Source organism: Opisthocomus hoazin, chromosome 1 (genome assembly GCF_030867145.1).
Source record: "Opisthocomus hoazin isolate bOpiHoa1 chromosome 1, bOpiHoa1.hap1, whole genome shotgun sequence".
Classification (NCBI taxonomy): Eukaryota; Metazoa; Chordata; class Aves; order Opisthocomiformes; family Opisthocomidae; genus Opisthocomus; species Opisthocomus hoazin.
The window spans coordinates 102,060,577-102,085,589 of NC_134414.1; the positions used below are offsets into that span (position 1 = coordinate 102,060,577).

Here is a 25,013-nt window from a genome sequence, read left to right on the forward strand (position 1 = left end):
TTTGTAAGTATATATTAGGTCCCCTCGCAGCCTTCTCTTCTTCAGGCTGAACAAGCCCAGCTCCCTCAGCCTCTCCTCATAGGAGAGATGCTCCAGTCCCCTCACCATCCTTGTAGCCCTCCGCTGGACTCTCTCCAGTAGCTCCTCATCTTTCTTGAACTGGGGAGCCCAGAACTGGACAGAGTACTCCAGATGAGACTTCACTAGGGCAGTGTAGAGGGGAAGGAGAACCTCCCTCGACCTGCGGGCCACACTTGGCTTGATTACTCAGTGATGTTAAAAAACAGGGATTCTTAAATGTAAACTGTGTTTATGAAGACTAACTGGAATTCTGCCTCTTAAGAGTAAAAGAATTATGTGTACACTTTGTAAATATTTCGGAGAGAATTGCTAATAGCTAAGGAGAAACTCTGGAATGCCGGAAAGGCAGTGATGGTTGTGTTACCAATAACACTTGGTCAGACATAAAATACACAAAAAATAGAGTGAAAGAATAACTGTATTTGGGTTTCAGAAAAAGATCTTTTATTTATTTATTGGGTGATAAAAATAAATGCCATTTCTTGTAAATCAGCAAAGCAGACAAGTTGAAAGAAGTAACCTTTTTTTTAAAAAAAATTGTTAAATGAATGCCACCTAGAAAGAGTAAGGAGAAGATGTGTTGTATTTCATGCTGTGAATTAAAGGTACTACTGATCCCTAGTTTAGAAAAGAGGATACTTTAATCCAGAGGCTTCTTAAGGAGTAATAAATCTTAAGAGGTACAGTTTTAGGTTTTTGTTCATTCTGGGTGTGGTGTGTCTAAAATTCTGTCCTCCTGTCAGTTAAAACACAGAGAATTCTTAGGTAGTCCTATGACAGAGAAATATGTGGAAACAGTTTTTTACAGTTGGTAATGCAGACAAATAATGCAGCATGTCCAATTTTGTGTACAGCGAAATTGTACAAGGTTCTAAGAATTAACTCTCTTACTAGATGATTTATCTAACGAAATTATGACAGGAGAGCGTGTTCCCCCTTCCTGAAAGGAATTGAGAGCAGGTGTAAAATCTTAAAAATAAAGAGGCTGACCAATTACACTAATAAATTTTGACAAGCTGCCTTTGACCTCCATATAAATTTGATTAATTGCCTCTCTTTTATGTCTGTCTCTGTCAAGTGTTATCGTACAAAATAAAGGAATCCTCCTCTGCACGTCTGAACCGCGTGTCTGTTTGGGTCACAAAAAGTATCAGGTCTTTTTGGGGAGCATATATGTTGCTATTTGATCAGAAATATATTCCATTTTCACTAAATTAGAAAAAAGTTTTAATTTCAGTATCTGCAGTTCTGATTTTTTTTCAGTGTATATTCATTAAGCCAGTTACCCTTTTCATTAAGGTATTCATAAGAACTCAAAACTATGGCAGATGTGTAATACACTCAGAATGTTAATGGTAGAAGAGGAAATAATGTGCTTTGGAGAAAAACTTTGCTTGGATCAGGAGAATGAGCAGGCAAGACAGAATCTCAGAGGAAATATTCCCCCCTCACCCTAGACCTGGTATCTGTTTCCAAACAATATTCATACCATTTTCTAATGGTGATGCTTCACCCTGGAAATTCAGCACGAATGCTCTTCCTGTCCCCTTGTATGTGTGATCTCTGTCTAGAAGTCCAAATATTCTGGGTGGAAATAACATGAGTATCATCAGCGTTGATGGAAAAGCCGCTTCAGAAAAGCTTTTCATGCATGTTGAATTCTCCTATTGCAGAAGTTTCTTTTGTGCACAATAAAAAAACTGTCATCCTTCATCTACTAGTACTTAGAATAATAGCATGCTTCCTTTTCTCAATCCCTGTGATGAGAATGTAGGATGCTAAACGATGAGACATGCTGAAGTGTGGCAGTGGAGAAACTCATCAATTCAGATTGTTCAGAGAGAGGCGTATTTAGTTGAGTAGAACAGTTCTGACTTGAATGGAGGACACATCTTCAGTAGGCAAGAATATTATTTGAATGTTGATGATATTGAATGACCTAATGTTCTTTTTCTAAATATAAACAACTGTGTTGACAATGGATGTGAGGCTTGCTTTGAAAAAGTGTTCTGTTGTTTGCAGAAACCACAGGAATGGTACAGTTGCTTCATACTCCATATGCTTGCTCTGTGGTTGTGTGGAAAAGGTTAAAACAAAACACACCACCGTATTTTTCGTATATGTAGTTTGTAGATTCCTGTTTTATAATCTGTAAGTAAATAACTGCGTCTCAGTAACAACTGGCATTTTTCTTCATAAATGAATCTTGCATTTTAAGGTTGTGCCTTTAAAAGACGAAATACTTGCTTAGCTGTAGAAACAAAGAATTGTTTCATTTTGCAAATTTTGAGTTTTTGAATTTGCTTTCTTCAGACCTGACATTTCAGTTCTAGTTTTTTAAATACTCTTTCAAGCATATACTCAATTAAAGTGTTCTGCTGCATTGTTTCCTCCTTTTCCCAGGCATGCAGATTCAGTCTTTTCTGTGTGGTGGGGGTTGGTGTGGGAGGAGAGGCTGAAGTGTGAGTGGATCTAGTACGAATAGATGGAGAAGGTAGCAGGTGGGAGGATGGAGAGACATAGAGCTTGGGGTCTCTTTCTTAAAGAGCCTACGAGTAGCTTGTATGAGGCTGATAAGCTCATGGTTTGAAGAAAAGGCAAATAATTTAAAATGTTTTTAGAGTAGTGTTTGAGCATGGTTGTGCTCTGCTCTGTGAAGCACCCTTACAAGGAGGAGTATTTAGAGGGGAAACAGAAATCAGTCCTGCTTCTCGTGTTTACTTGCGTAAATGTGTAACAAAAATGAATCTCTGGTGTGCACTCACCTCCGCTGAGTGCATCAGGCGAGATTGGTGCTGAAACCAGAGCACTCTCCTTGAAGGGAAGACCAGGTGCTGACAAAGTACTGGCGATTCAAATACTGAAGCATACTAACAGCAAACAAACAAAACCTTTCAGTTTATATAATTTCAAGCAAATGTATTTCTAGATGTATTCTGGGAAGGTCTGTAGCTACCTAGAAAACTTGTAGCTAATGTCTGTCCCTGTGCAGCTTACAAGTTTGTAGTAAATATATAGGGATTTATCAGCATTCAGAAGAACCTGGAAAGATACTAGTTTGTCACCCTTAACCACTTCTCTGGGCTGCTATATTCAAATTATTTGGTACTAATCCCGAAGTCGCTTTGGGACAACAATATCATTTTGTTTTGTGCAAGTCATCCCTCCCAGCTTCTGAGGGGTAACTCAGAACTCGTAGCTTCTATTCCTCATGCTGTGTCATTTTCCTTATCTCATTTGCTAGAGGAATGGGACTGATGAGATCCAGCATCTCAGATATGGGAGGAATAACAGTCAGTTAGGGATCTTTCACCCTGTTTTCTTTTTTCCCAGATTAGTCTTTGTTTTGCAAGGCCAAAATGTTCCTCAGTTGAAGTTTTTTCTGGTATTACCAGCCAAAATAAATGTAGCTATTTATCCTCATTTCTTCATTCAGTCTTTCTTTCTGGAATAGGTTTTTACTTAGTGTTTTTCTTATTACAGGGATAGTTTTAGCTGCTTCTTTCATAATTCTCAGGGTCATCAGAAAAACAGCAAGAAAACTGTATTACCAGACTTCATAACTACACTGATGCTGTCTTAACGTGTTTTCTAAAAGTATTGCAGGTATTGTTTTTCTCTCCTCCTAAAGAGGATTGAGATTCATTTCATGCATTTACCTGTCAGACTCTGATTCTGGGGATCAGACCAGCTATCTTAGTGATGTAATCAGAACTTTGTGACCTTATTCTGAAAACAAGTAAGCTGAAAAATCTGATTGCAATCCTGGTAGACACTGTAGAAGTGGAGATGGATCAAACAGGATCTAAGGCGGGGGGTGGGTGGGGTGAGGGGAGAGAGAAGAAATAAAAAGAAAAAAAGAAAGGAGGGTTTCAGACATATGTGCAGTTAGCTTAAACTTTGTTTTTGGAAAGGAAAGAAGATGATAAACTGATGATCATTCCAAATGATTATTTGCATTATAGCCAAGGGATGAAAACCCATAGCGATGACAGAGAAGAGGGAATCTCTTTAAATGAGACAAGTGCTGCTGATGATATTCTCTGTTCTGTTGTCAACTGCTGCAGGAAATTCATGCTTACTGCATCTTCCAGAAGTTTTCATATCACTGGTTGTGTAGAGAATCGCATCGGTTCTGCAGAATGCTGCAGACTTGCAATGCTTTAATGGTTTCAAAAAGCAGCTAGACTGATTCAGGGAAGAAAAATCCATTAAGAGCAATTAAATATGAAGACATTTTGTCTGGCTTTAGAAACCTCTGAACCACAAATCACTGGAGGTTAGGAGGGTGTTCTTGGAGGGGAAGGCTTAAAATAGTGATAGAAAGGTCAGTGAAGTTACTCTTAGCAGTAACTTCAGCAGCATTTTAAAAGTTAAATGTTACTGCTGAATTGTATGATAGCCTGCCACCTCCCTGCAGGATCGCATGGTTGGAATTGTGTTTCTGTTTAGTGACAGTCTTTACCTTTTGGATGGAAGGATGATCTTTTGATTAAATGGAATCATTGGATGTTGTCTAGAGCAGAGTTACTCTGTGGAGCTACACAAGAATTTCGGTACGCGTTATCCTATTCTATATCTCTCTCTCTGAAATCCATAAAAATGTAATAACATAAATGAAACCATCCATCTAGTTCATAATGGAGCATTATAACCCTATCTCAGTTTTGTTTCTGATCTCAAAATCTAGGCAAACAGAGCCCTCTATCTGTCTGAAACTTGTAAATAAGTTCTGAAGAAAAGCTTGTCTTGAAGGCACTTCCGCTTCACTCAGGCAATATGTCTTTCAGAAGAATGCCAGCCGTTTTCTTTCCTAAATTTTTCTTCTCTGTGCATTGATGTCAGACAGATTCCTTGGGAGTCTCTCCTCGATCACGGTGGCTGTAACACTGGCTTTTATAGAAAAAGAACATGTAGGTACTCCTTGCTGGTGAACTTTTCTGACCTGGGGTTTGAGTGAAGAGAGAACTGAAGCAAACAGATGATGAATGTCACTTCTGAGTTCAAGACAAACCCAGAAGAGTGATGCCACAGGAAGGCAGCTAGTCTGGAACTGAGAATGAATATTAAGTGCTGCCTTGGAAAAATAATACAAAATAAAAATGACTCTAAAGGAACACAGTTGCGTTTTTTGATTTTTTCAAAATGTTCCTGTTCAATGGTTTTGCTAATTCTGGTATTTTACATAGGCATGTAACTGCAAATTTGTGTGGCATCTGTCCGTATTCCCTGTTAACTAACCTCTCCTAACTTAGATTTTTATCTTTTCCTGTAGTTTTAGTTACATATTCTTAGTTTTGCAGCCTGTATATACAAACTGGGAAATGCTCTGTGTGTGTGTGTGTGTGTGTGTGTGTGTGTTGAGATCTTTTGGTGATTCAAGTTCACAGAGCAAGTATCAGGGCCTGGACTTTTGCTTTGTTCTTTAGCTGGAAAACAGTGAATCACTGAGGTATTGGAGCAGTGTCTTGAAGCACTGCTCCCTTCCATGGTATCGCATCTGTTCTGGCTGTGAAAAGAAAGTGGTTGACACTTTTGTAATTACTGTGAAGAATGTGATCTGCCATGTCAACAAAGGATTACTTTGTCAGAAGTGGAACCAAGTTTCCTGTCTCTGTGCTGTGTCAGTCAGCTGTGAGCACAGCAATTCATTGGTCTGGGTTTGCAAACCGATCTAAATCCAGAAGCGTACTGCTTCTCCAGAGTCACTTTGGTAGTCTTTGCTTTTAGAAAGAGAGAATGAAGACTGAGTAGCCGTGTGTAAGAAAATGCAAGACATGGGTCTTACAAAGCCAAGTTACTCAAAATTCTTGATATAGAACTCCCGCTTCATTTAAATGCAAGTAAATAAAATAGGATTTTCTATTTTACTCCTTTCACCCCATGCATATTGCACAGACGGCAGAGTTCTCGAAGAGGTTTGGGGAGGGCTGAAACAGATTGTTAGCCTGAGGTTTCTCTTTGTTTTACTGAAGAGGATTTGAATTTTAGGCCTGAAAGTTGTTTATTGGAGACCAGTCACACAGTGAAGGCACTAAACAGGTTTAAAAATGATGGAGAGGCATAGCTATCATTCTGTGAAATCTTAAGAGAAGTTGAGAAGTAGAATATATGTACCAGTTTATTCAGAATCAGGTATTTAATCACCACGTTAAACAGTTAAATATAGCCTGAACTTCACATCCTGAAGTGGATGTGTATGTGTTTAAGAAAAGGATCAAATGTAATGTTAAAAGCATGTTAAAAAGAGGAAAGTGTTCCACAAAACTTCTTATCCCAAATGCTTCTGCAAGGCATCAAGCACAAATTAGACCTTCCACAGAATTATTTTATGCTCTCTCCTTCTCCCTGACATTGATTGTGAAGAGAACCTTTTAGGCTCCCTGCCTGTCATGTTCCCTGTCTGTCAGAGCAAGCCTGCATGGCTATGGTCTGTCTCCCAAGGAGTAAAAATTTTTTTTTTCAATATTGGGCATTCTTGATAGCAGACCAGCACTTAAGTACACTTAATTAATTCATATAATCTTCCCACATTAGTATTCATTCTCCTGCACATTTGAGAAATGGTTTTCTTCTTTGGTTAAGCAAAGTACTGTAAAGAGTATTGATAATTTCAAGGTAGGATATTTATGCCTGCCCATTTTGAGATCTGCTAGGTGACCGCAAGGCCGTGATCACAGATTTATGAAGCTGCCCACAGCATTGTCTTCGTGCCTTAGAACTAGCTTTGTATTTCTGTGGGTGTAATTTGCTTCATTTTTGATATCTGCAATTAAAGAATGATCCTGTTTATGGAAATTCTATTGTAATATATAACTGGACCTTAAGACAATGCATAAGAAAGCTGTGAAGTGTTTTTTGAAAATACTACTTTAAAGAAGAAGGTAGAGAGATTCAGATTACGCTGGAAAGGAATTGCGTATTCAGAAAAGATGGGATGTAAATTTAAGCAGTCCTTAACGTTTTCTGAAGTGAATTGTTGTGAATTGTGTTGTGAGGGGACAAAAACTACATCTTTGATCTAGGAAAATAAATTTAAATTGATGTACATTAGTGTCATATGGAAGACTTGTAAATGTGGGGCTGGTACTAAATGTTTTTAATTAATTTTAGTGATTTAATGATTGGAAGTGAAAGTGAGTATTGATATTCTAAAATACAAGATAAATTTTGTGTGTTGAATGGTAGAAATTTAGAGGTACAAAAAAACATTATGGAAAATTAAGATAGCAGGTGGAATTTCATCTGGTATGTTGAGATTTTTAAATGGAAGTAATTGAAACTGTTTGTATCCACCATGTCATGTGTACACATAGCTGAATGTGTTCAGGAAACTGACCTGAATATCGGAAAAAGTAGAGAGCGTGAAGAAGAAGTTAAAAGCCCAAACAATATTTAGTTTAATAAAGAACGATATTGAAGCCTGTACTGGAAAGTGTGGTCTTATGTAAAAGATAAGTATAGTTCAACTTGACATTTTGCTAGAATCTAGTCGTCCTCCTCTCAGACGTAGAACAGCAGAATGAAATTTCAGATAAACGATAAAAGCATATCCAAGAACTGTTTGCAGGGGAGACTGACAGGAAGGAGGGTGAATCAACACATACCGTGTGTATGGATTAGAAAGGGATTCTTCTGACTTCTAGTACAAGAGTAAGGGGGTATCCACTCACACCAAGGAACAGCAATTGTAATATACAATTAATATGTGGAACTCAGCTTAGCAGGATATCTTTAAATAAGAGCTTCCTGGAGTCTTGCAAAAGGATGTCAAATTAACAGAGGATGAGAAGACGCCCACACTGTGGCACTGGTTAATTGGCACTCTTCTATCCTCTCTTCCCTCCTCTTTCAGTCTACCAGCTAACTGCATAAACAACGGAGTTGAGGAATAAACTGCCCCAGAGAAAAAGATTTTGAAACTACCAACTTTGAGAGGTTTTTTTATGACCTTTCCTTGCAAGATAAGGCGATAAGCAGAACTGAGAAGAGACACCTGGGTTTAAAAATGTTCGGATTACTGATTCAGGACAGTTGTGATGTTTCCATTTGCAGTTTTTCAGAGTCAATTTTTCAGAGGTTACACCGTTGGCAGAAGTAATTGAGTAACATCAGGTACAGTAGCAGTGATACAATGGTAAGAAGAAGAGGGATTGGTGCGGGAAAGAACACTGATATCTGGAGTAGATGATGAAAGAGCGACACAGAGCTGTGCAGAATTAGCAGAGAAGAGATAGTGGAGAGTGAAAGAAGTGTCCTATCATTTGGCTTGTTTGTATTATTTCTTTGTTTGTTTTGCCTTTAGAAATTGCAAGCTCTTAAACTCACTAGTATATATATTCACAGGGTGGGCTGAAAATTTACTGATGTACAGTTTTCTGTTAAGAAATGATGATTTGATGGAATTGAAGTATTCTGTGGGAATGGTTGGTGGGCTGCCCAGCTGCTTTGCTTTGCTCTTGGCTGCTGGCCATCTTGTCTGCTCCCCCAGCTGCCTGTCATGTGGGCCTGCTGCCTTGTCTGTTGTATCTTATTTTAAGTATTTGTACATGCTAACAAATAAAACAGCAAATCACCAATTAGAACACCAATTAGTGATTACTACTAAACCAACTACAGTCTCAATTGGAAAATAATTTTTGGTACTAATGGATTGATATCTAACTGGCAACAATTAATCAATAATCGTGCATTTGGATAATTAAATCAATGAAACCTTTAAAAAAATAACACATTTTGATTTTAATATTTGGTATATTTATAACAGTCCATAAACTATGTACCCCAAAATCTGCTGTCCAGTAACATTTGCTGTTTACAGATGTTATTGACTAATGTAAAAAGGGAGTCAAAATTGAAACGACCAATGAGATTTTTTTTCTAAAGCAGATACTGAGTATTTTGTTCCAGATGTGGGATTTTGTTCAGTTTGCAGTTTACAGAACAAACAGTTTTTATGCTAGCGGTCATGAAGCCTTGCTAATGACGGGTTGGTATCTTGTCTTTTCACACCTCCTCTCCTTCCTTCTCCCACTTCTCTTTGTAAGCGCACATGAACTGGAATTCCTCTAGTTTTTCTAGTGAAGCATCCTGAATGGCATCTCGTTGCCTATGACATCTCTGAGCAGGAAAAGCACATGCTTGATTTAAAGCTGTGCTAATGGGCTAAGTGTTGCTTCCCAAAGAAGAGAGAGTAATTAAACTCTTACCTGCTTTCTGAAAGTAGGCCTTCGTATGAGGGCTCTGTTCTCTATCCAGCAGGTATTTTCAGTGACATTCCTTAATTTTTTCATCATTGGGATGTCTTGTTTTCTATAAAATTCATTTGAAGGCAGCTAACAGTTTGAAGAGTTATTCAGCTGGAAGAACAACAGATAAGTAGCAACAGCATTCTTAGGGAACTTGGTTAAAAATTCAACTTAAAATTTTTCCATTAAGCAGAGTTCCAGATTCAACTTCGTTCTAGTTAGTGCTCAGTACATTGTGGCTCAAGGGAACAACCATGGATGGTTTTGCCACTTCATTTTGGTGATTGTTTTCCTTTGTTTTTTACTGATTTGCTTGTGTGTATTTGAATGACTTTGTAGTTGTTCATGCCTTGGTATGTTCAGCTTGTCTACTCCCATTTTATGTGTAGTGCCTCAGGTAGAGCAGCTGTGTAATTAATGATATTAAGGCTTTCTTCCTACACAGTAGTGATTCTCCAGCAGTGAGAAACTGACAGGGAAATAATGGGGCTACTTGTAAACTCAGTGGGATCCCTATCTTTGCTGGAAAGGGCTGGAAAAATGGTGAACCAAGAATGTAAAATTCCATACTAGTAGTTCTATTTCACTAAATGTTTTGAAGATGATGGGTATAAATAGTGATGATCATTTACCATATAAAAGGAAATGAAACATTTCAATAAACTGTGCAAGTGTCATCTTCCCAACAAGATGTTTCAGTAAGGTTTGTGCGTATACATGAACAGACATTAATTTCTGTACTTTGAAAGCATTTGTAAAATGATCTAGTAATTTTTGTTAGGTTGGCTGGAAAAAGAAAAGCCAAATCCTTTAATAGGTATGAAATAAGAGCAGTAGTTGACAAAGAGAAACAAAGGTTAAGAAGAGCTGCTCTGTGACTAATTTGCTTATGCTAATCAATATTGGGGCCCCACCTCAAGGATATGGACAGAATAAGGGAGTACCCACAGGATGGCATTGTGGGGGAATCTCTCTTACCTTTTCTGGGAAAGCAGCACAAATAGGTACCTCTCTGAAGTGCCTGCACACTAATGGATGCAGCATGGGGAAAAAATGGGAGGAGTTAGAGGTCCACGTCCAATTTCAGGGCTGTAATCTCACTGGGATCGCAGAGATGCACTGAAATGGGAGTGCTGCAGTGGATGGGTACGGGGTCTTGAGGAGCGACAGGCTGGGAGGGTGAGGAGAAGCCCTTTATGAAAGAGCATTTAGAATGCACGGAGCCCAGATTTTGGACAGTTGAGAAGCCAGTTGAGAGATTATGGGTCAGGATTAGTGTATGACCAGTGTGGGTGACATTGTGGTGGTTGTCTGCTACAGACCACCTGGTCAAGGTGTTAAAAAAATGCATAGATATGGCACTTCAGGACATGGTTTAGCAGGCATAATGGTGATGGGTTGATGGTTGGACTTGACGATCTTAGAGGTCTTTTCCAACCTTAATAATTCTATGATTTTAAGAAGTAGTAGATGAGGCCGCCTTCTGACAACGGGAAGAAGCCTTGCATTTGCAGACACTAGTCCTAATAGTGAGCTTAGCCATCCCCATATTTGCTGGGAGGGCAACACAACAGAGTGCAAGCAATCCAGGAGGATTCTGAAATACATTGACAAGTTCCTGACACAACTGATGCAGTAGCCAACAACGGAAGATAATCTGCTCATCTCGTGCTTGTGACAGGGGAGAACTGGTTGTGAATGTGAAGGCTGAGGGCACACTGGCTGCAGGGACCATGAAATGAAGAAGTCCAGGATCCTGAGACAAGGGAACAAGGCAGATAGTAGAATTAAACCCCTGGACTTAGGAGAGGAGACTGTGGTCTCCTCAGGGATCGGCGTGGAAGAATCCCCTGGATATGGCCCTGGAGCAAAGAGAGGTCCATGACAGCGTGTTCGTTTTCAAGAATAACTTCCTCCAAGCTCAAGAACAGTCCATCCTGACTTGCAGGAAGTTAAATAAAAAGGAAAGGAATCCTGCATGGATGAACAAGGTGCGAAAAAACAGACATAAAAAGGAAGCATAGGAGAGCTAAAATCAAGGATAGGTGACGCAGGAGGAATATAGAGACATTGTCTGAGCATTGCAGGATCACATAAGGAAAGCCAAAGCACACATGCAATTGAATTTGGCAAGGGATGTGAAGGGCAACAAGTAGGGCTTGTACAAGTATATCAGCAGCAAAAGGAAAGTGAAAGAATATGTGAGTCTACTGCTGAATGGGGCAGATAACAAAGGACATGGAAAAAGACTGAGGTACTTAATGCCTTGTTTGCCTTGGTCTTTACTGGTAGGACTTGCCTTCAGGATTCCAAGACTCTTGAGACTGATGGGAAGGTCTGGACCCAGGAAGGCTTGCTTTCAGTAGAGGAGGATCAAGTTTGGGAACATTTAAACAGGCTGGATAGCTAGTCCATGGGACCTGGTGGGATGCATCAATGAGGGTTGAGGAAGCTCGCCCATGTCACTATGAGACTTCATTATAGAAAGGGCATGGTGATGGAGGAAGGTTCCTGAGGCCTAAATGAAAGCTAATGTCACTCCTGCCTTCAAGAAGGACATGAAGGAGGATCCAGGGAGCTACATGCCAGTCAGTCTCATCTCCATCCTTGTGAAGGTGATAGAGCAAATTATACTCGAAACTATTTCCAAACACACTTAGGGCCAGCAAGTCATTGGAAGTAATCAGCATGGATTTATGAAGGGGAAATTATGCTTGGTGAACCTGATAGCTGTTTGCAACACAATGACTTGCTGGAGAGGCACAGAGCTATAGATATTGTGTTTACGTTAGTAAGGCTTTCCACACTGTCTCTCATAACACAGACAAACTGATGAAATACAGGCTAGATAAGTGGTGAGTGTGATAGTCTGAAAACTGGCTGACCTGCGCTCAGAGGATTGTGATCAGCATCAGAAAGTCCAACTGGAGGCCAGCTGATAGTGGTGTACCCCAGGGGCTGATAGTGGGGCCAGTGTTGTTCAGCATCATCTGTTAATGACCTGCTTTATGGGGTAGAGTGCACCTTCAGCAAGTTTGCAGAGAATACAAAACTTTGTAGAGACCACATAGTTGTGCTGCTGTTCAGAAGGACCTGAACAGCCTACAGGAGCCTCATGGAGTTCAACAAAGGGAGATGCCAAGTCCTGTGTCTGTGGAGGAATAACCCAGTGCACCAGCACAGGCTGACTGACTGGAAAGCAGCTTTGCAGAAAGGGCCCTGCGGGTCCTAGTGGACAGGTTGACCATAAGTCAGCAACATGCTGTTGCAGCAAAGGCTGCCAGCAACATACTGGGCTGCATAAGGCAGAACATAACCATCAGGTTGAGGGAGGTGATATTTCGTCTCTACTGAGCCCTGATGAGACACGTGTGGAGTGCTGAGTCCAGTGCTGGGCTCCTAAGTAGAAGAGAGACGGGGTGATACTGGATCAAGTCCAGTAAAGGGTCATGAGGCTGATTAAGGGCTTGGAACATCTGTCATACAGGGAGAGGCTAAGAGAGCTGAGGTTATTCAGCCTGGAGAAGAGAAAGCTCAAGGGCATTTTATCAGGGTGTACAAATACCTGATGTGGGTAATAATGAAGGCAGAGTCAGACTTTTCTCAGTGGTACCTACTGAAAGGAGGAAAGGCAGCGGGCACAAGTTGAAAACACATAATTCCTTTTAAACACAGGAAAGACTCCCTTTTTTTCTTTTCAGTTGTAAAGGTGATTGAACAGTGGATATGTTTGCTCAGGGAGTTTGTGGAGTCTCTATCCTTGGAAGCAGTCAGAACCCAACTGGACGTCGTCCTGGGAAACCTGCAGTAGTTGGCCCTTCTTTGGGCAGAGAGTTGGATAACATGATCTCCAGAGAGATCATCTCCATTTTTTGTGCAAACGTTGGGCAAATTGGTTTAGTTACATAGCATCCCGTCTCAAATATGGCTTTCTGCTTGGGGTCAGGAGGGTTTGTGGTTTTTTTTAAATCATGTATCATACAAAATAAATTAGAAACTTTGTGATTGTTAAACAGCATTCAGGGAATCTGTAGGGAGAGTATTAAATCTGAATAGATGAATCCTCTCTATAAAATGTCTTTCAAGGTGAATTTAATCTTTGTATGTTGCACAACACCCCACTCAATATTTTTCAGAAAAATATTGGTTTCTGTTAAAATACTTAAATTATTGAAAATATTTGTATCAAGTGGAAAATGAAGATGTTTACATCAAGTAAAATTTTATAAGCTTCAGTGGAAGGCACATAAGTCAAATACCTATAGCAATGATCGCTATTTTGACATTTGCTTGGCTGTTTGTTCTTATGACAAATTTGAGGTATGCTAGTTGATCAGTATTCCATTTAGTCAAGGACCTAAATCTACTTATGGCTGAAGGAATACCCAGTTTACAAAACTGCATATATTCCATCATTCATGTACACTTTTTGAGTTATTTAATGTTGCTTTATCATTTTGTCTTTCACATTCAAGTGCTCCCTATGAAGAGGTTGTGGCACAATGTATTATACAAGGGGGTCTGAAATTACTAATGTATCTTGAATTAGTTGTTGTATGTGGGTTTTTTGATAATTGACTAGTAGTCTTGTCTTGATGTACCCTGTCCTTCCCTACGTTTGGATTTTTTGTGTGGTCTTCCCCCCCGCCCCGCTTCACCTTCTTAACTTTTCTGTGAAAGCAAAAAAAACGGAAAGTATTTTTTATCAGTTAGGAAAGATATATTAGCCAGTTTTCTTCTACAAGTAGTAGGTGTGTTTTGGCAATACTTACTCTCTGAAAAGATTAACTTCTTAAAGACAAGATGAAATTACTTTGTAGTTACTTGCCAAGATGATACGTTAATTAATCTGTTACAAATATCAGAGTATATTTGTCATAGGTGTAATGAGTTTTATATATTAATTGCTTTCACATGGCTGCTGGGATGCAGGCACACACCCAGTAACAATTTTTTGACTATTGTGATTATTGCTTAAGAAGCAGGGCTGTGCAACCATGTTACATACAGCTACATTTTAAAGATTCTGTATAAACCTAATGATTTTCTAAATTCTATAAAATTTCTTGAAGACCTTGAAGAAGCTAGAACCAATGATATTAATTTGTAATACAGCCTTTACAGGGATCTTAATGTTTTTGCAGGTGTTGGGAATGTGTAGAGCGTGTGGATAGGTAGCCCTCTGTGTTTGTACAAATCTAAATAAATTTCATTTGAAACCTCCCCTCTTTCTCCTGAACACTTACAGTCTTTGTGACTGCAACTGCTAGAGCTTGTCAGCTCCCAAAGGCATATAGCTGTTTATGCACAAGAGCCTGAGTGGAATTTTTATGTGGTACATATTCTTCAGGGGACTGTTATTATATATTGAGTAGTGTCAGGAGGAAGTCTTGGGCACCATAGTGTCAAAACTTCATCTTTTAATTTTTTCAGTAAAGAAATAAACATATTCACACATTTGAACACAAAAACTGTTTTGCTTTGAACAGGTGGCTGAGAGACCCTGTGACCACAGGATGCAACCTAAACTGTAAAACTTTGTTTACTTAGTTGGGTTTTGTGAAGAGCAGTAACCCCCTGCCCACGTGCATCTTCTGCAGCCTGGTGTGACGTGGGCTGGACTGCAGGTTCCACTGGAACTTGAGTAGCTGTGGAAGGGGCGTTCAGAGTCCTGCTGGAAGCAATTTTAATATGTTGTCAAAGACTTTTTGATTCCTGTCAATAGTAAGCAAATGAAAAACAGGCACTGGTTGCTTAAGGGTGCCGAACTTCGTATTTTTTCCATAGTTTTCCTTCAGACTTCCACCAACCAACTGCTTGGGGACTTTGTTTCTTCTGTTTTGTTTGTTATTTGTAGTATGGTGTGATGCACTCTGATTTCTGTCTAAATATTATCAACTTTTTAAGGAAATAAAGGGATTATTTTACCTACATCTGGCGCTGCCCATTAGAGTCATAAAGAAGAAATGGTGTATTTGCCTGCGTGTCTCACTGGTTAAGGACCTGCATGGAGAAGGCTGACAGGCAGGCTGTGATGTTATTTCATGTTTTCATCCTTCTTGTACTGACCCACAGAAGTTGATTTTTCGCAAGTCAAATGTTTATATGTGGCTTAGAAGGTAATAAAGTATGGCTTTTTTTTTTTAATGTAGGTTGCCTGTTTAAATCTTTTGTCTAGGATTTCACTCTTTGAGTTTGAAAAGTCATTGTAGGTTTGATATGCATTTTGTTGGAAGCAGTGTAGGCTTAAAGAGCTTTTACTTATTTTGCTTGCATTCCACTCTACCACTTGTGCTAAGGCTGTTGTTTATGGGGGGGCTACACAGTGAACTTGGCTGGGAAACTGATCCAGTTAAAAAAAATCCTTTTTTTATCTGGTTATTAAGAACTCAGATCACTTCCGGCATCCACTTGGCTGTAGTACTCTACAAATAATTGTATCAGCAAAACTGAGAGGCAGTGTTAGGGAATGTTTCTGAATCAGCAATGCTATTAAACTATGGCAAAACCTGTTCCTTTCATTTTTAAGTTGGAAGGTCCCGACTGGATGCTGCTCCGAGGCTGCTTTGACTCCTTAGCATCTTTTTCTACTCTCTGGCTTTCTAGAAGTGCCCGCTGAACAGATTTTCATTTGCAAGCATAACTTCTTTATATATTCTTGTGTTTATAAAATGCAGATTTGAAGTTGGTAACAGGGTCTCAACTGCTTGTGGCAGATAAACGTGTTACTTGTGAAAAACACCTGGACCCAGATGTGATGGCTCTAGATTTCTACAGTCAGTCTAAAATGGCCGTTTGCAAGTCTGATTGTGAGTATGGCCACTTACTACACAGGACAGGTGCATTTTTCTGACCTTGTGTTTACAGATAAAGTGTAACTGTGGTGCTCTGGTCTGATGTCTTTCTGCCAGAAGCACTGGCCACATGCTGGAAGATGGAGAAAAAGGCTTTGTTGTGGACTTGGCCTGAAATGGCTAGAGAGCAGAGCACGTGAAATGTTGGGGATCTGTTTCCATCTGCTGCTTCAAAGAGGCTAGAAGCTAGTTATGTGGGTTAATGTAGCAGGTCTGTAAGGTGGGCGGAGTTTTCCTCATTGGTTAATTTATTTTTTTTCTTCATTGCTTGAAACTGACAAGACAAAAAGTCTTCAACATGCTTATTCATCTCAGCTACATAAAAAGGTACATACAGATATATTTTTGCCTTCTGAGTTACCTGTCAATAAAATGCTGTAGCTTACACATTTTGAAAAATATAATTGAAAAGTTGCTCAGCATTAAATAGCGCATGTAAGCAGCAGAATACACAACGTAAACTTGACAATCTTGTTAAATTGCATAAGCCTGTAAAATGGAAAGAGGTATTTGAGCCATCTAGCGGTTGGTATGAAAATATTTTAACATTTTTTGCTTGTAGAAAATGTAAATGATGTAGGCTTAGAAATAGCATTTCTAAGTTGTTTGCTTTTTAATAGCATGGCTGTAGAGTGAACAAACCCAGTCGTTCAACTTATAATTTGAGGTACACTCTGTTTCGGTTCGCATTTTTTTTCAATTTACTGTGGATTTTAGTGAAGAGAGAGATCAGATAACATAAAAATTACATTAGAAGTTAGTAGCCAAAGAATGTGTTTTATTTGCATGAGATCAGAAATTGTGATGGTTGTTAAGAAGTTCAAGGAAAGGATTGTAATAAAAGAATTTTGTTTTCTACTTCTTACTGAAAAAATGTTTGGAGGGAAAAAAGTGGGCTTGTATTCTACCTCACCAGTTATTTGTAGCAGGATTTTCTAATAGCGGGGATTAAATTAAAAAATAATCTTTATTGGAAAACATGGGATGGATATTTTTTGTGATAAACTTGTTCAAATAAAAGTAACAGAGGCAACTGAAAACAGATTTCTTAGAATGGGGTGTGTCCCTGGTAAACAGAGTCACAGTATCTTATGATATTAAGGACATTTTGTAGATGAAAATTTCGTCTAATGATCCTGCTTGGTCCTGATACGCATTAAGCTGTTCTTGCCTTTCATATTGGTTGTTGCCAGTAGGAATTTGGCAGCACATTGAACTTGATGGTTTTCTGCAATACAAGCAGAGAAGTTAGCTGCTGAAGTAATGAACTTTATCTTGCTTTGAATTATTTGTGGGAAAATACTGCCTACATTGAACCACTGTAATATCTTTCAGTCCTTGTGAAAGTCCCATCCAGGTTCAAATGCAGATTAAAAGATATTTTTAAATCTTTACTAAGACAAATCTAATAAACAATCAACAAACAGTACTAATGGTGTTACATACAGTAAGACCTATAGTATTTCAGAACAGATAAGTATGTTCCATACTGATGTTTCAGAATTTGCACCTTTACATTTGAACGAAAGTATTACAGAGTCTGAAATCTTGCCCTGTTTTTTATAGAGAAGACAGTGGTAGCTTAACAGATTTTTAAGGTCAAGCTCAAATGCTTTGTAAGGCCAAATGAGAATGAGAGGAAAAAGAGAAAACAAGTCACAGAACAAAGGACAGAGCTGTAGTGGTTGATTTGTATTTTAGTGGGGTGGGGAGAACCTGAAAGCTTCATGTGAATTTGATACATTAATTACATTTGTACAAATGACCTGCATCTTGGTCCTGTTGTGTCTTGAAAGTTGATTATTTTTAACCCTTAGGATCAAAATACCAGCTAGATTAATCTTCTGAGGCTGTAACTCGTTTGGACTGTGAATTCTAATAGGTTGTGAAAGAGAAAAATTAAATCTTTGAAGAGATTGTAGTTGTCTGGCATATTTTTGCTTGATTTTTGTGGTGTGGTGATGAAGAATTCTTGTTACTACTATAGTTCTCAATATTTATGACGATCTAGTCTTGATTGCAGTTGGTGGATCTCTGAGGTAACACTGGACAGTTTTGTGAAGTTCGATTCTACAAATGAGCCTGACCCAAACAAAAGAAAGGTTACTGGGTGTGTGCTGTATTTTGCAGGCTTCCATACTGCCCACATGAAAGTTTCTCTTTCTGTGTTACCTCTTTATTTAAAATGACTTTTAAATCCAGGCATTGCATACGCTCAGTTTTTGAGCTTGCCTTCTTTTCTAGTCTGTTGTTGCCAGAGCGGGCTTGGAAAGCAGGAAATACATGGGCTATGGAATTAGAGATCTGTTATCTTTATTATGTCCATGTTGTGTTTTTGTTCAGTTAAACAGGAATGTGGTTTTATGATAGTATTAAAGTGTCATCTTTTATTGTTTATGTACTTCCCCCTTCACTCCTCCCCCTGTTAACATCTTCCAGTGCTCCGACTGCCATAGTGTCTGGTCATACCGCAGCTTTTTCTTGGAAGCTGTCCATTGCTGAAGCTATGATCCAACTGTATTCATGAAAGGATCTTTGGCATTTCCCCTGGTTTTAATTTGTATTTAGAAGATGCAAATGAGGTATAATGAAATGGTAATATTGGGTCCCATTTCTGATGAATGCTTCTCTTTCAATTGTGTTATTTTCTAGGAGAAATTTGGTTATACCTTTTTTATATTTGGATTGGGTTTAAAGCATAACTAGAATTCCTTTCACAGAATTCTGTAGAAATTTGACTTGTTGAAGTGCGCACAAGTGGAAGAGGGATTATCTCGAACTACTGTCTTCGACAATGGAAATTCTATCTCTCATCCATGTGTCAGAGCTTTGTGTTCTTTGGGTTGTATTCCTGGTCTCTCAAAACCAGAATTACACATACGAAAAGCCTAAAAATGTGTCATAGGCAGCATGTACCCGTTGTCTCTTGTAAATAATGGAATAGCTGTGCTAAACAGAAAACAACTATGCTGTGGCATAACTTCTAAAAAGAAAAGGAAATTTGTTTATTTTTCCTAATTTAGGAAAGATGTAATAATTATTTGTAGAATTGGATAGTTAAAGATTCAGTAAACGTCCTTAGTGATGTCACTTTAGAGGCAAATCATACCTTTCTCTGAGAAGAAAATTGGGGGAAATGGGTTGCCAGAAGCAGCATGATTGATTTTTTTTTTTTTTTTTTTTCCTGCAAAGGGGAATAGAAAATAGAAACATGATTAGCAATGAAGAAATATGATTGCTTTAGGTTTGAAGCCGATGGTCTGTATTTTTGTTATTCAAAAAAGTGAAATTTTTGTAAGCATGTTTTCAGGTTCATACAGATAATTTCTACTTTAGACACTGAAATGTGGGAGTGTGTAGCTTTGTTTACTTTATGTGAGTATAAATTATTAAGACTGTGAAATGGTGTTCGGTCATAAAATATTTTTTGTTATATTAAATTACCAAATATCTCTACTCTGTCATTTCCTTCCCTGCTGTTGTACAAGTAGAACAAAGCACATCAGTTTCTTTGATGTAAAAGTACTTGAATATCTTTATTGTTACTATTCTCCAAAAATATTTTGCGACGAATCACTTTTTTTTTCAAGATGCTTACCTATCTTTTAATTCCTTCTTTTTGGTTCTTCCTGTTCAAGGTGAAATTTAAATATCCTTACTGTATAAAGGAAATAGAGTGTCAAAGAATTAATCAATACTGGAAACTCAGTACTCTTACAGCATATGGTTGTCTCACCTGGGCTTTAAACATTGTTTCTTTCCGTTACAGAATGCTGCCTTTTTATATGGCCTTGGTTTGGTCTACTTCCATTACAATGCCTTTCAGTGGTAAGTTGGAATAAGCTAACAGTATCATTATTGTGCGATGTTTTGTTGGTAAGTGAATATTTTAAACTCAGTTCAGTGTGTGTATGATAGTTTAATTTTTTTATTACTATTATAGATATGATGTTTGAAGATACACTGTCCTGGGTCACATATCTGACGTACCGTTAACCATACCTGTGGCAACCGCAGCAGTTGCTTAAAAGTGAAAGGACTTACAGGAGAAGAACGTTTGCTTCCTATAATATGATTCAGCAAGGGGGGTGGAGCAGTATGACTCGACAGGAATTTTGTGGATTTTGTGAATCGATAATCTGTACCCTGTGTTTGTTTGAAAGCCTGTTTACAAAAAACTTTTCTCTTGGAAAAGAAGAGACAAAGTGGGCTTGTTTTCATTTAGCTTGGTATTCGGTAATTTTTATATACCTGTACAAAGTGAAAGTTTTGAATGTGAGAAGCAGTACACTCAGACTTGAATCAGAAAGTTTCAAACTGATGTGAAAACTCAGGGTTCTAAATTCTGGCAGGTCTTGGGGACTGAAAGGGACTGCTGTTGGATGTGGCAGGGAGGGTTGGATTTCAGCTGGGGTTTTGGTTATGCTTTATCGGTGATGAGAGAAGAATGATGAGTGGAATAGACTCAGTCACTGGGATTCTGCTGAAAAGTCCTCAAACTTTCTTTGGAGTTTATTCATGCAGAGTTCATGTCAGAAGGGTGCAGTGCTCAGGTCACTGCTTTTTTATACTCGGTATGGAAACTGTTAGTAAAATAAATGTGATTTTACTACTTGATTGATGACTAAGAAGTTTACTATCTTACTGGACTAAGCCTGTCTGCAGTTAAGGAGGCAGTAAGTGACCAGTGACTAATGGTTTGGAACAATAAAATGTGATTTCTCTCCCCCCACCCACGCAGTTGTTTCTGTGTATCTATAAAACAGAAGATTTGTGCTTTCCTCAGGATAATGTAAATAAGCTTTTATTCAAATTAAGAGAAGTTGGTTAAATCATGAGCTTTTTTTTGTTTTTGATCTTGCAACTTATTGCTGTCTTTACTGATAGTGGTGAAATGAGTGCCATGTATTGCATGTGGCATGCAATTCTGTTGCATTCTAATTAATGAGAGAACAACAGAAAAGTTTTCAGAAAACTTGAGAATCCACTATTTTAATATTGTGATCAGTCTTGCTTGAATTTTGCAAGTTTCAGAATGTTCTTATGCAGGCTTGGCTTCGTCGTTTAACATTCAAGAATATTTTGTGCACTAGTTCTTCTTACAAGGGGTATCTCGTTACAATTTGCACTGTGAAAATGGTAGGAAACTGTAAGATAAATTAAATAAAGCAAAGTAGATAGATTCAGCGTAGTTGATTTTTTTGAAAGACCACCTGTTCAACATAGACTTTTGCCATCAGTGGATCGTGCTATTTAGCACCTTCCAGTGGATGGAGCATTAAAGTCTGGTGTTGTGAGGCCTAAACGTTAATAATTTAAAGCTTTGAATTAATTTAGGTTTTTCTTCCATGCCTTGAAGTAAGCTTGTTGAGAACTTGAGTAGAAATTAATGCCTTGGCTTATGATGCCTTAACTGCACATAGAGGTTTATGGTAAGGTTGAATAGAATAATTGTATTTGCCGCTTCATTTGTACAACAAAGTTATGTATAGTGTGGTACTAAGGAAGTTGTGTATCATTAGAGCACTGGGTAGAATTTTTTAGAGGGAGAAAATCTAATGCCGATAAAATCTTACACCTTTGTGATTTTTTGTTTTAATCCCAGTAAGTCATTTTTCCCTCCCTTTGCTGGGTTTTCTTGGGGGCAGGAGAAGTGGAATGTGTGATTGTGGGTGTTTCGGTGTGACAAAATTGTAATAAAACTGGAGGTGATAGCAAGTAATTTTACAGTAGTTACGTTGTTCTTCGTAGGTCTTAATTCTCCACAAAACTCTCTTGCAGACTGCAAGGAGAATCCCTCTTCTTTCAGAGTGAAATGCTAGTCAAACTGTCTTATTTCCTGCTGCAGCTATTCCATCTGTTTATGTTCGTAGAGTACACAAATCTCTGTTTCAGTCAGGTAGAGGAGACCTGTAGACGATTTAAGGTGGTTTCAGCTGTCGTGCTTCATACATAAACTTTTTTTTTTTCTAATCCACTCTACTTTAGATAGTCATAGATTTTAATGAGAAGCATCTACATAGCCCTCCTAAAAGGAAGGAGTAAGGAGGTGCTTGAGGTTTTTTCATGTCTCGTGTAAATGGGGATAATAAAAAAGCAAGTGGGAATAAGCTCAGTTTTAGAAGTCTTGTTCATATTTTTACATTATTTTTCAAGTTTTCCAGCTTTTGTAGAAAGAAGTGTTGGATTGCCTCCAAGACACATAAGCAATTCACCGTAATTCAAAGTTGTACACTTCTCTATATAGTAAAGCAGCATTACAGCGTTATCTTAAGTACAAATCTTAGCTCATACATCATTTTGTATTAGTGACTTTGTTTGAGTATTCATGTAAAAACTGAAAGTTCTCAATGTATAGGTTGCAACAGTGTGGTCAGACCAAAGCTATTTCATGCAATTATTACAGTAAGTTGTGACATATAAGGGATTGGCTCCATAAATTGAATCAAGTGTACTAATGTAGGTCTTATAGATATTAAATTTTGATACTCTATTCTTTTACACCATTTATCATCAAGCAGTAAGTAGAGTGGTTGGCTGATTTTCCCTGTTGTTTCCCTGTTTCTCAAGTAGGGTAGAAAACCAGTAGAATAGAAATAGCTGAGTTACATAACTTGAATAATTTCGCATCCTCCTTAGTTGTCTTTTACATGGAACACTAAAAGAATTTCAGTAGTTCATCAAAGGCTACCCTTCATTTCTGTGCAATAGCTGCATCCAGGTATAGTGGCTTGGTTGCCACATTTTTTGTTTTACTTCAGTAAGGATTCTGAGCCTGACTGGTCTGTCATCTGATTTACATGGAGTTCTCTCCAAGTGAAAAAGATTGAGTCCAAGCTGCGCAATTGTGTCCTGAAACTGGCTTTAACACCCACCCCCTTTGGATCCCAGTGTACCAACCCTGGTGCTCCAAGGCCAGCCTGCAGTGTTTTCAGTGACTTGCTATCTTGCAAATTGCTGAGACACATTGTTGCTGGGAAACACCTAACAGGAGACTGACATCAGTCACCCTTGGTGCCCCATTTACCACACCCTTAGGCTCCTCAGTCCAAAGATTTCTTATCAGCTGTGTTACTCAGTCCTTCAGCATTGACACTTCTGCAGGACACAGTCCTGAAAAAAGCTAAAGACTAATGCAAGGGATGATCCAGAGCCTTTTACTCATCTCCATCATGGTTAAAGATGCAGACTGCCTGAGGAAAATCTGTTATCTCTGACTGGAACCTTTTGGCCCTTCTACAGCCATCCTTGCCAAAACAGAAGGACTGTCATCTGTTCAATATCAAGCGATATCTAGAACCATTGTCTCTGCTTCTGGCTCCTTTAAAGTAACCTCAAAGCCAGCCCAGTCTATCTGCGCTGCTGTATCCTGGCACGTCTGTAAGCCAGGGTCTTCTATGAGCTGGAGTTTCTCCTGTTGGCAAAGTTTGACTCCTTGGAACAGGGGCATGGGAGTTCAGCACAAAAAGCTTTTTTCCCTGCTTCAACGCTGATTCAAAATTGGATCTTGACATCAAGAAGGCGGCTGCAGTCTTTCATTATTCTTCTCTAATTCAGGTAAAAACATTTAATGGGCAAGAGTGAGCAAACATACAGAAGCCCCACTGGGAGGCTGCAGCACGTTCATCTCCAGTGTGCAAGGACTGAGTAGGCTTTCCACATCCCATCTGCTGCTGCTGACTTCCACAACCCTCCAAAGGCCAAGCAGACAGCAAATGACAACCCTCTGTTGTTATCTGTGGTACTGCATCTCATCTCTTTGTCACCGTACAGGCCTCTAGACACCCAACAATCCTTTTTTTCCTAGTAGTCCTTCTAGGCTTCGATGAGGCAGGAGCATTCTTTTCCACATACCTACAGGAAAACAGACAAAACTTACCATCACCTAAGGGATGGCCTTAGCGCCAATCACACTGGACAGTTTACTTGAGGTGAAGGAGTATGGTCTCTCCCTTGTTCTCTCTGGCTCTCATTCACTGTAACTTTTTACCAGAAAATTAAGTTTTCCTCTTCTCACAGTCACCCTGAAATAGTAAAGCAGCAGTTTAAACTGCTTTTAAAGTACCCAGGTCTACAGTGGAACGTAAACATTTTCAGTAGTCTCGTGTGCCGGCCTTCAGTATTGGACGCCTTATTCATCTACCCAGGAAACTATTGTTTTATGGTGGTTGCTGTTTGCCTATAGCCGTGGGAGAGTACCGTGCTGTCAATGTCCATTCTTTGCCCTTCTTTGCTTACTGTATCAATATATGCATTTTTTTTCAGGGGCAAGCTGTTAGTAACACAGTAAGATTTGCCCTTGAGAGGGTGGTTATGCTTTTTTCCAGCAGGACCGGATCCTTCAGATGGTTCTCATGCTGTTTTTGTCAGCAGTTGGCAGATCCAAGGAATTGGGCTCTACCACACAAAGAGTAGTTGAGTGGGTAGGAGAGTGTGTAGGAGTGAAAACCACATAGTGGGGACCTCCTTCCCTTGTGTGGGAACACCCTATCCATCATGCAGACAGCAGCCACTGGACTACTTCATCACATATGATGTCTGCTCTGCACGCCTCCAGGTATATCAGTAGTTTGTGCCATTGTGGAGGGCGTGCAGCATTTGATGAAATAGTCCAGTGGCTGAGGTTTGCGTGAAAGACTCTAAGATTGTCAGAGCATGCAGGTATGCAACGGGGAAGGCTAAGGTCCACCTGGAATTGAATCTGGCGAGGGATGTCAAGGACAACAAGCAGGACGTCTTCAGGTACATCAGCAGCAAACGGAAGACTAGAAAAAATGTGGGGCCGCTGCTGAAAGAGGTGGGTGTCTTGGTGGCGGAGGATACAGAGAAG

General features: G+C 39.1%; 1 protein-coding gene across 15 annotated transcripts in view; it reads left to right on the forward strand.

Annotated features, from left to right (window-relative positions):
* The window catches only part of KDM6A (lysine demethylase 6A), a 171,390-nt gene that overhangs the window by 61,748 nt on the left and 84,629 nt on the right, over nucleotides 1-25,013 (forward strand). For all 15 annotated transcript variants that reach the window (XM_075430978.1, XM_075430989.1, XM_075431023.1 and 12 more), the window contains exon 5: nucleotides 19,953-20,011. In XM_075430978.1, the coding sequence (XP_075287093.1) occupies nucleotides 19,953-20,011 (59 nt within the window). The remainder of the gene's footprint in view (nucleotides 1-19,952; nucleotides 20,012-25,013) is intronic.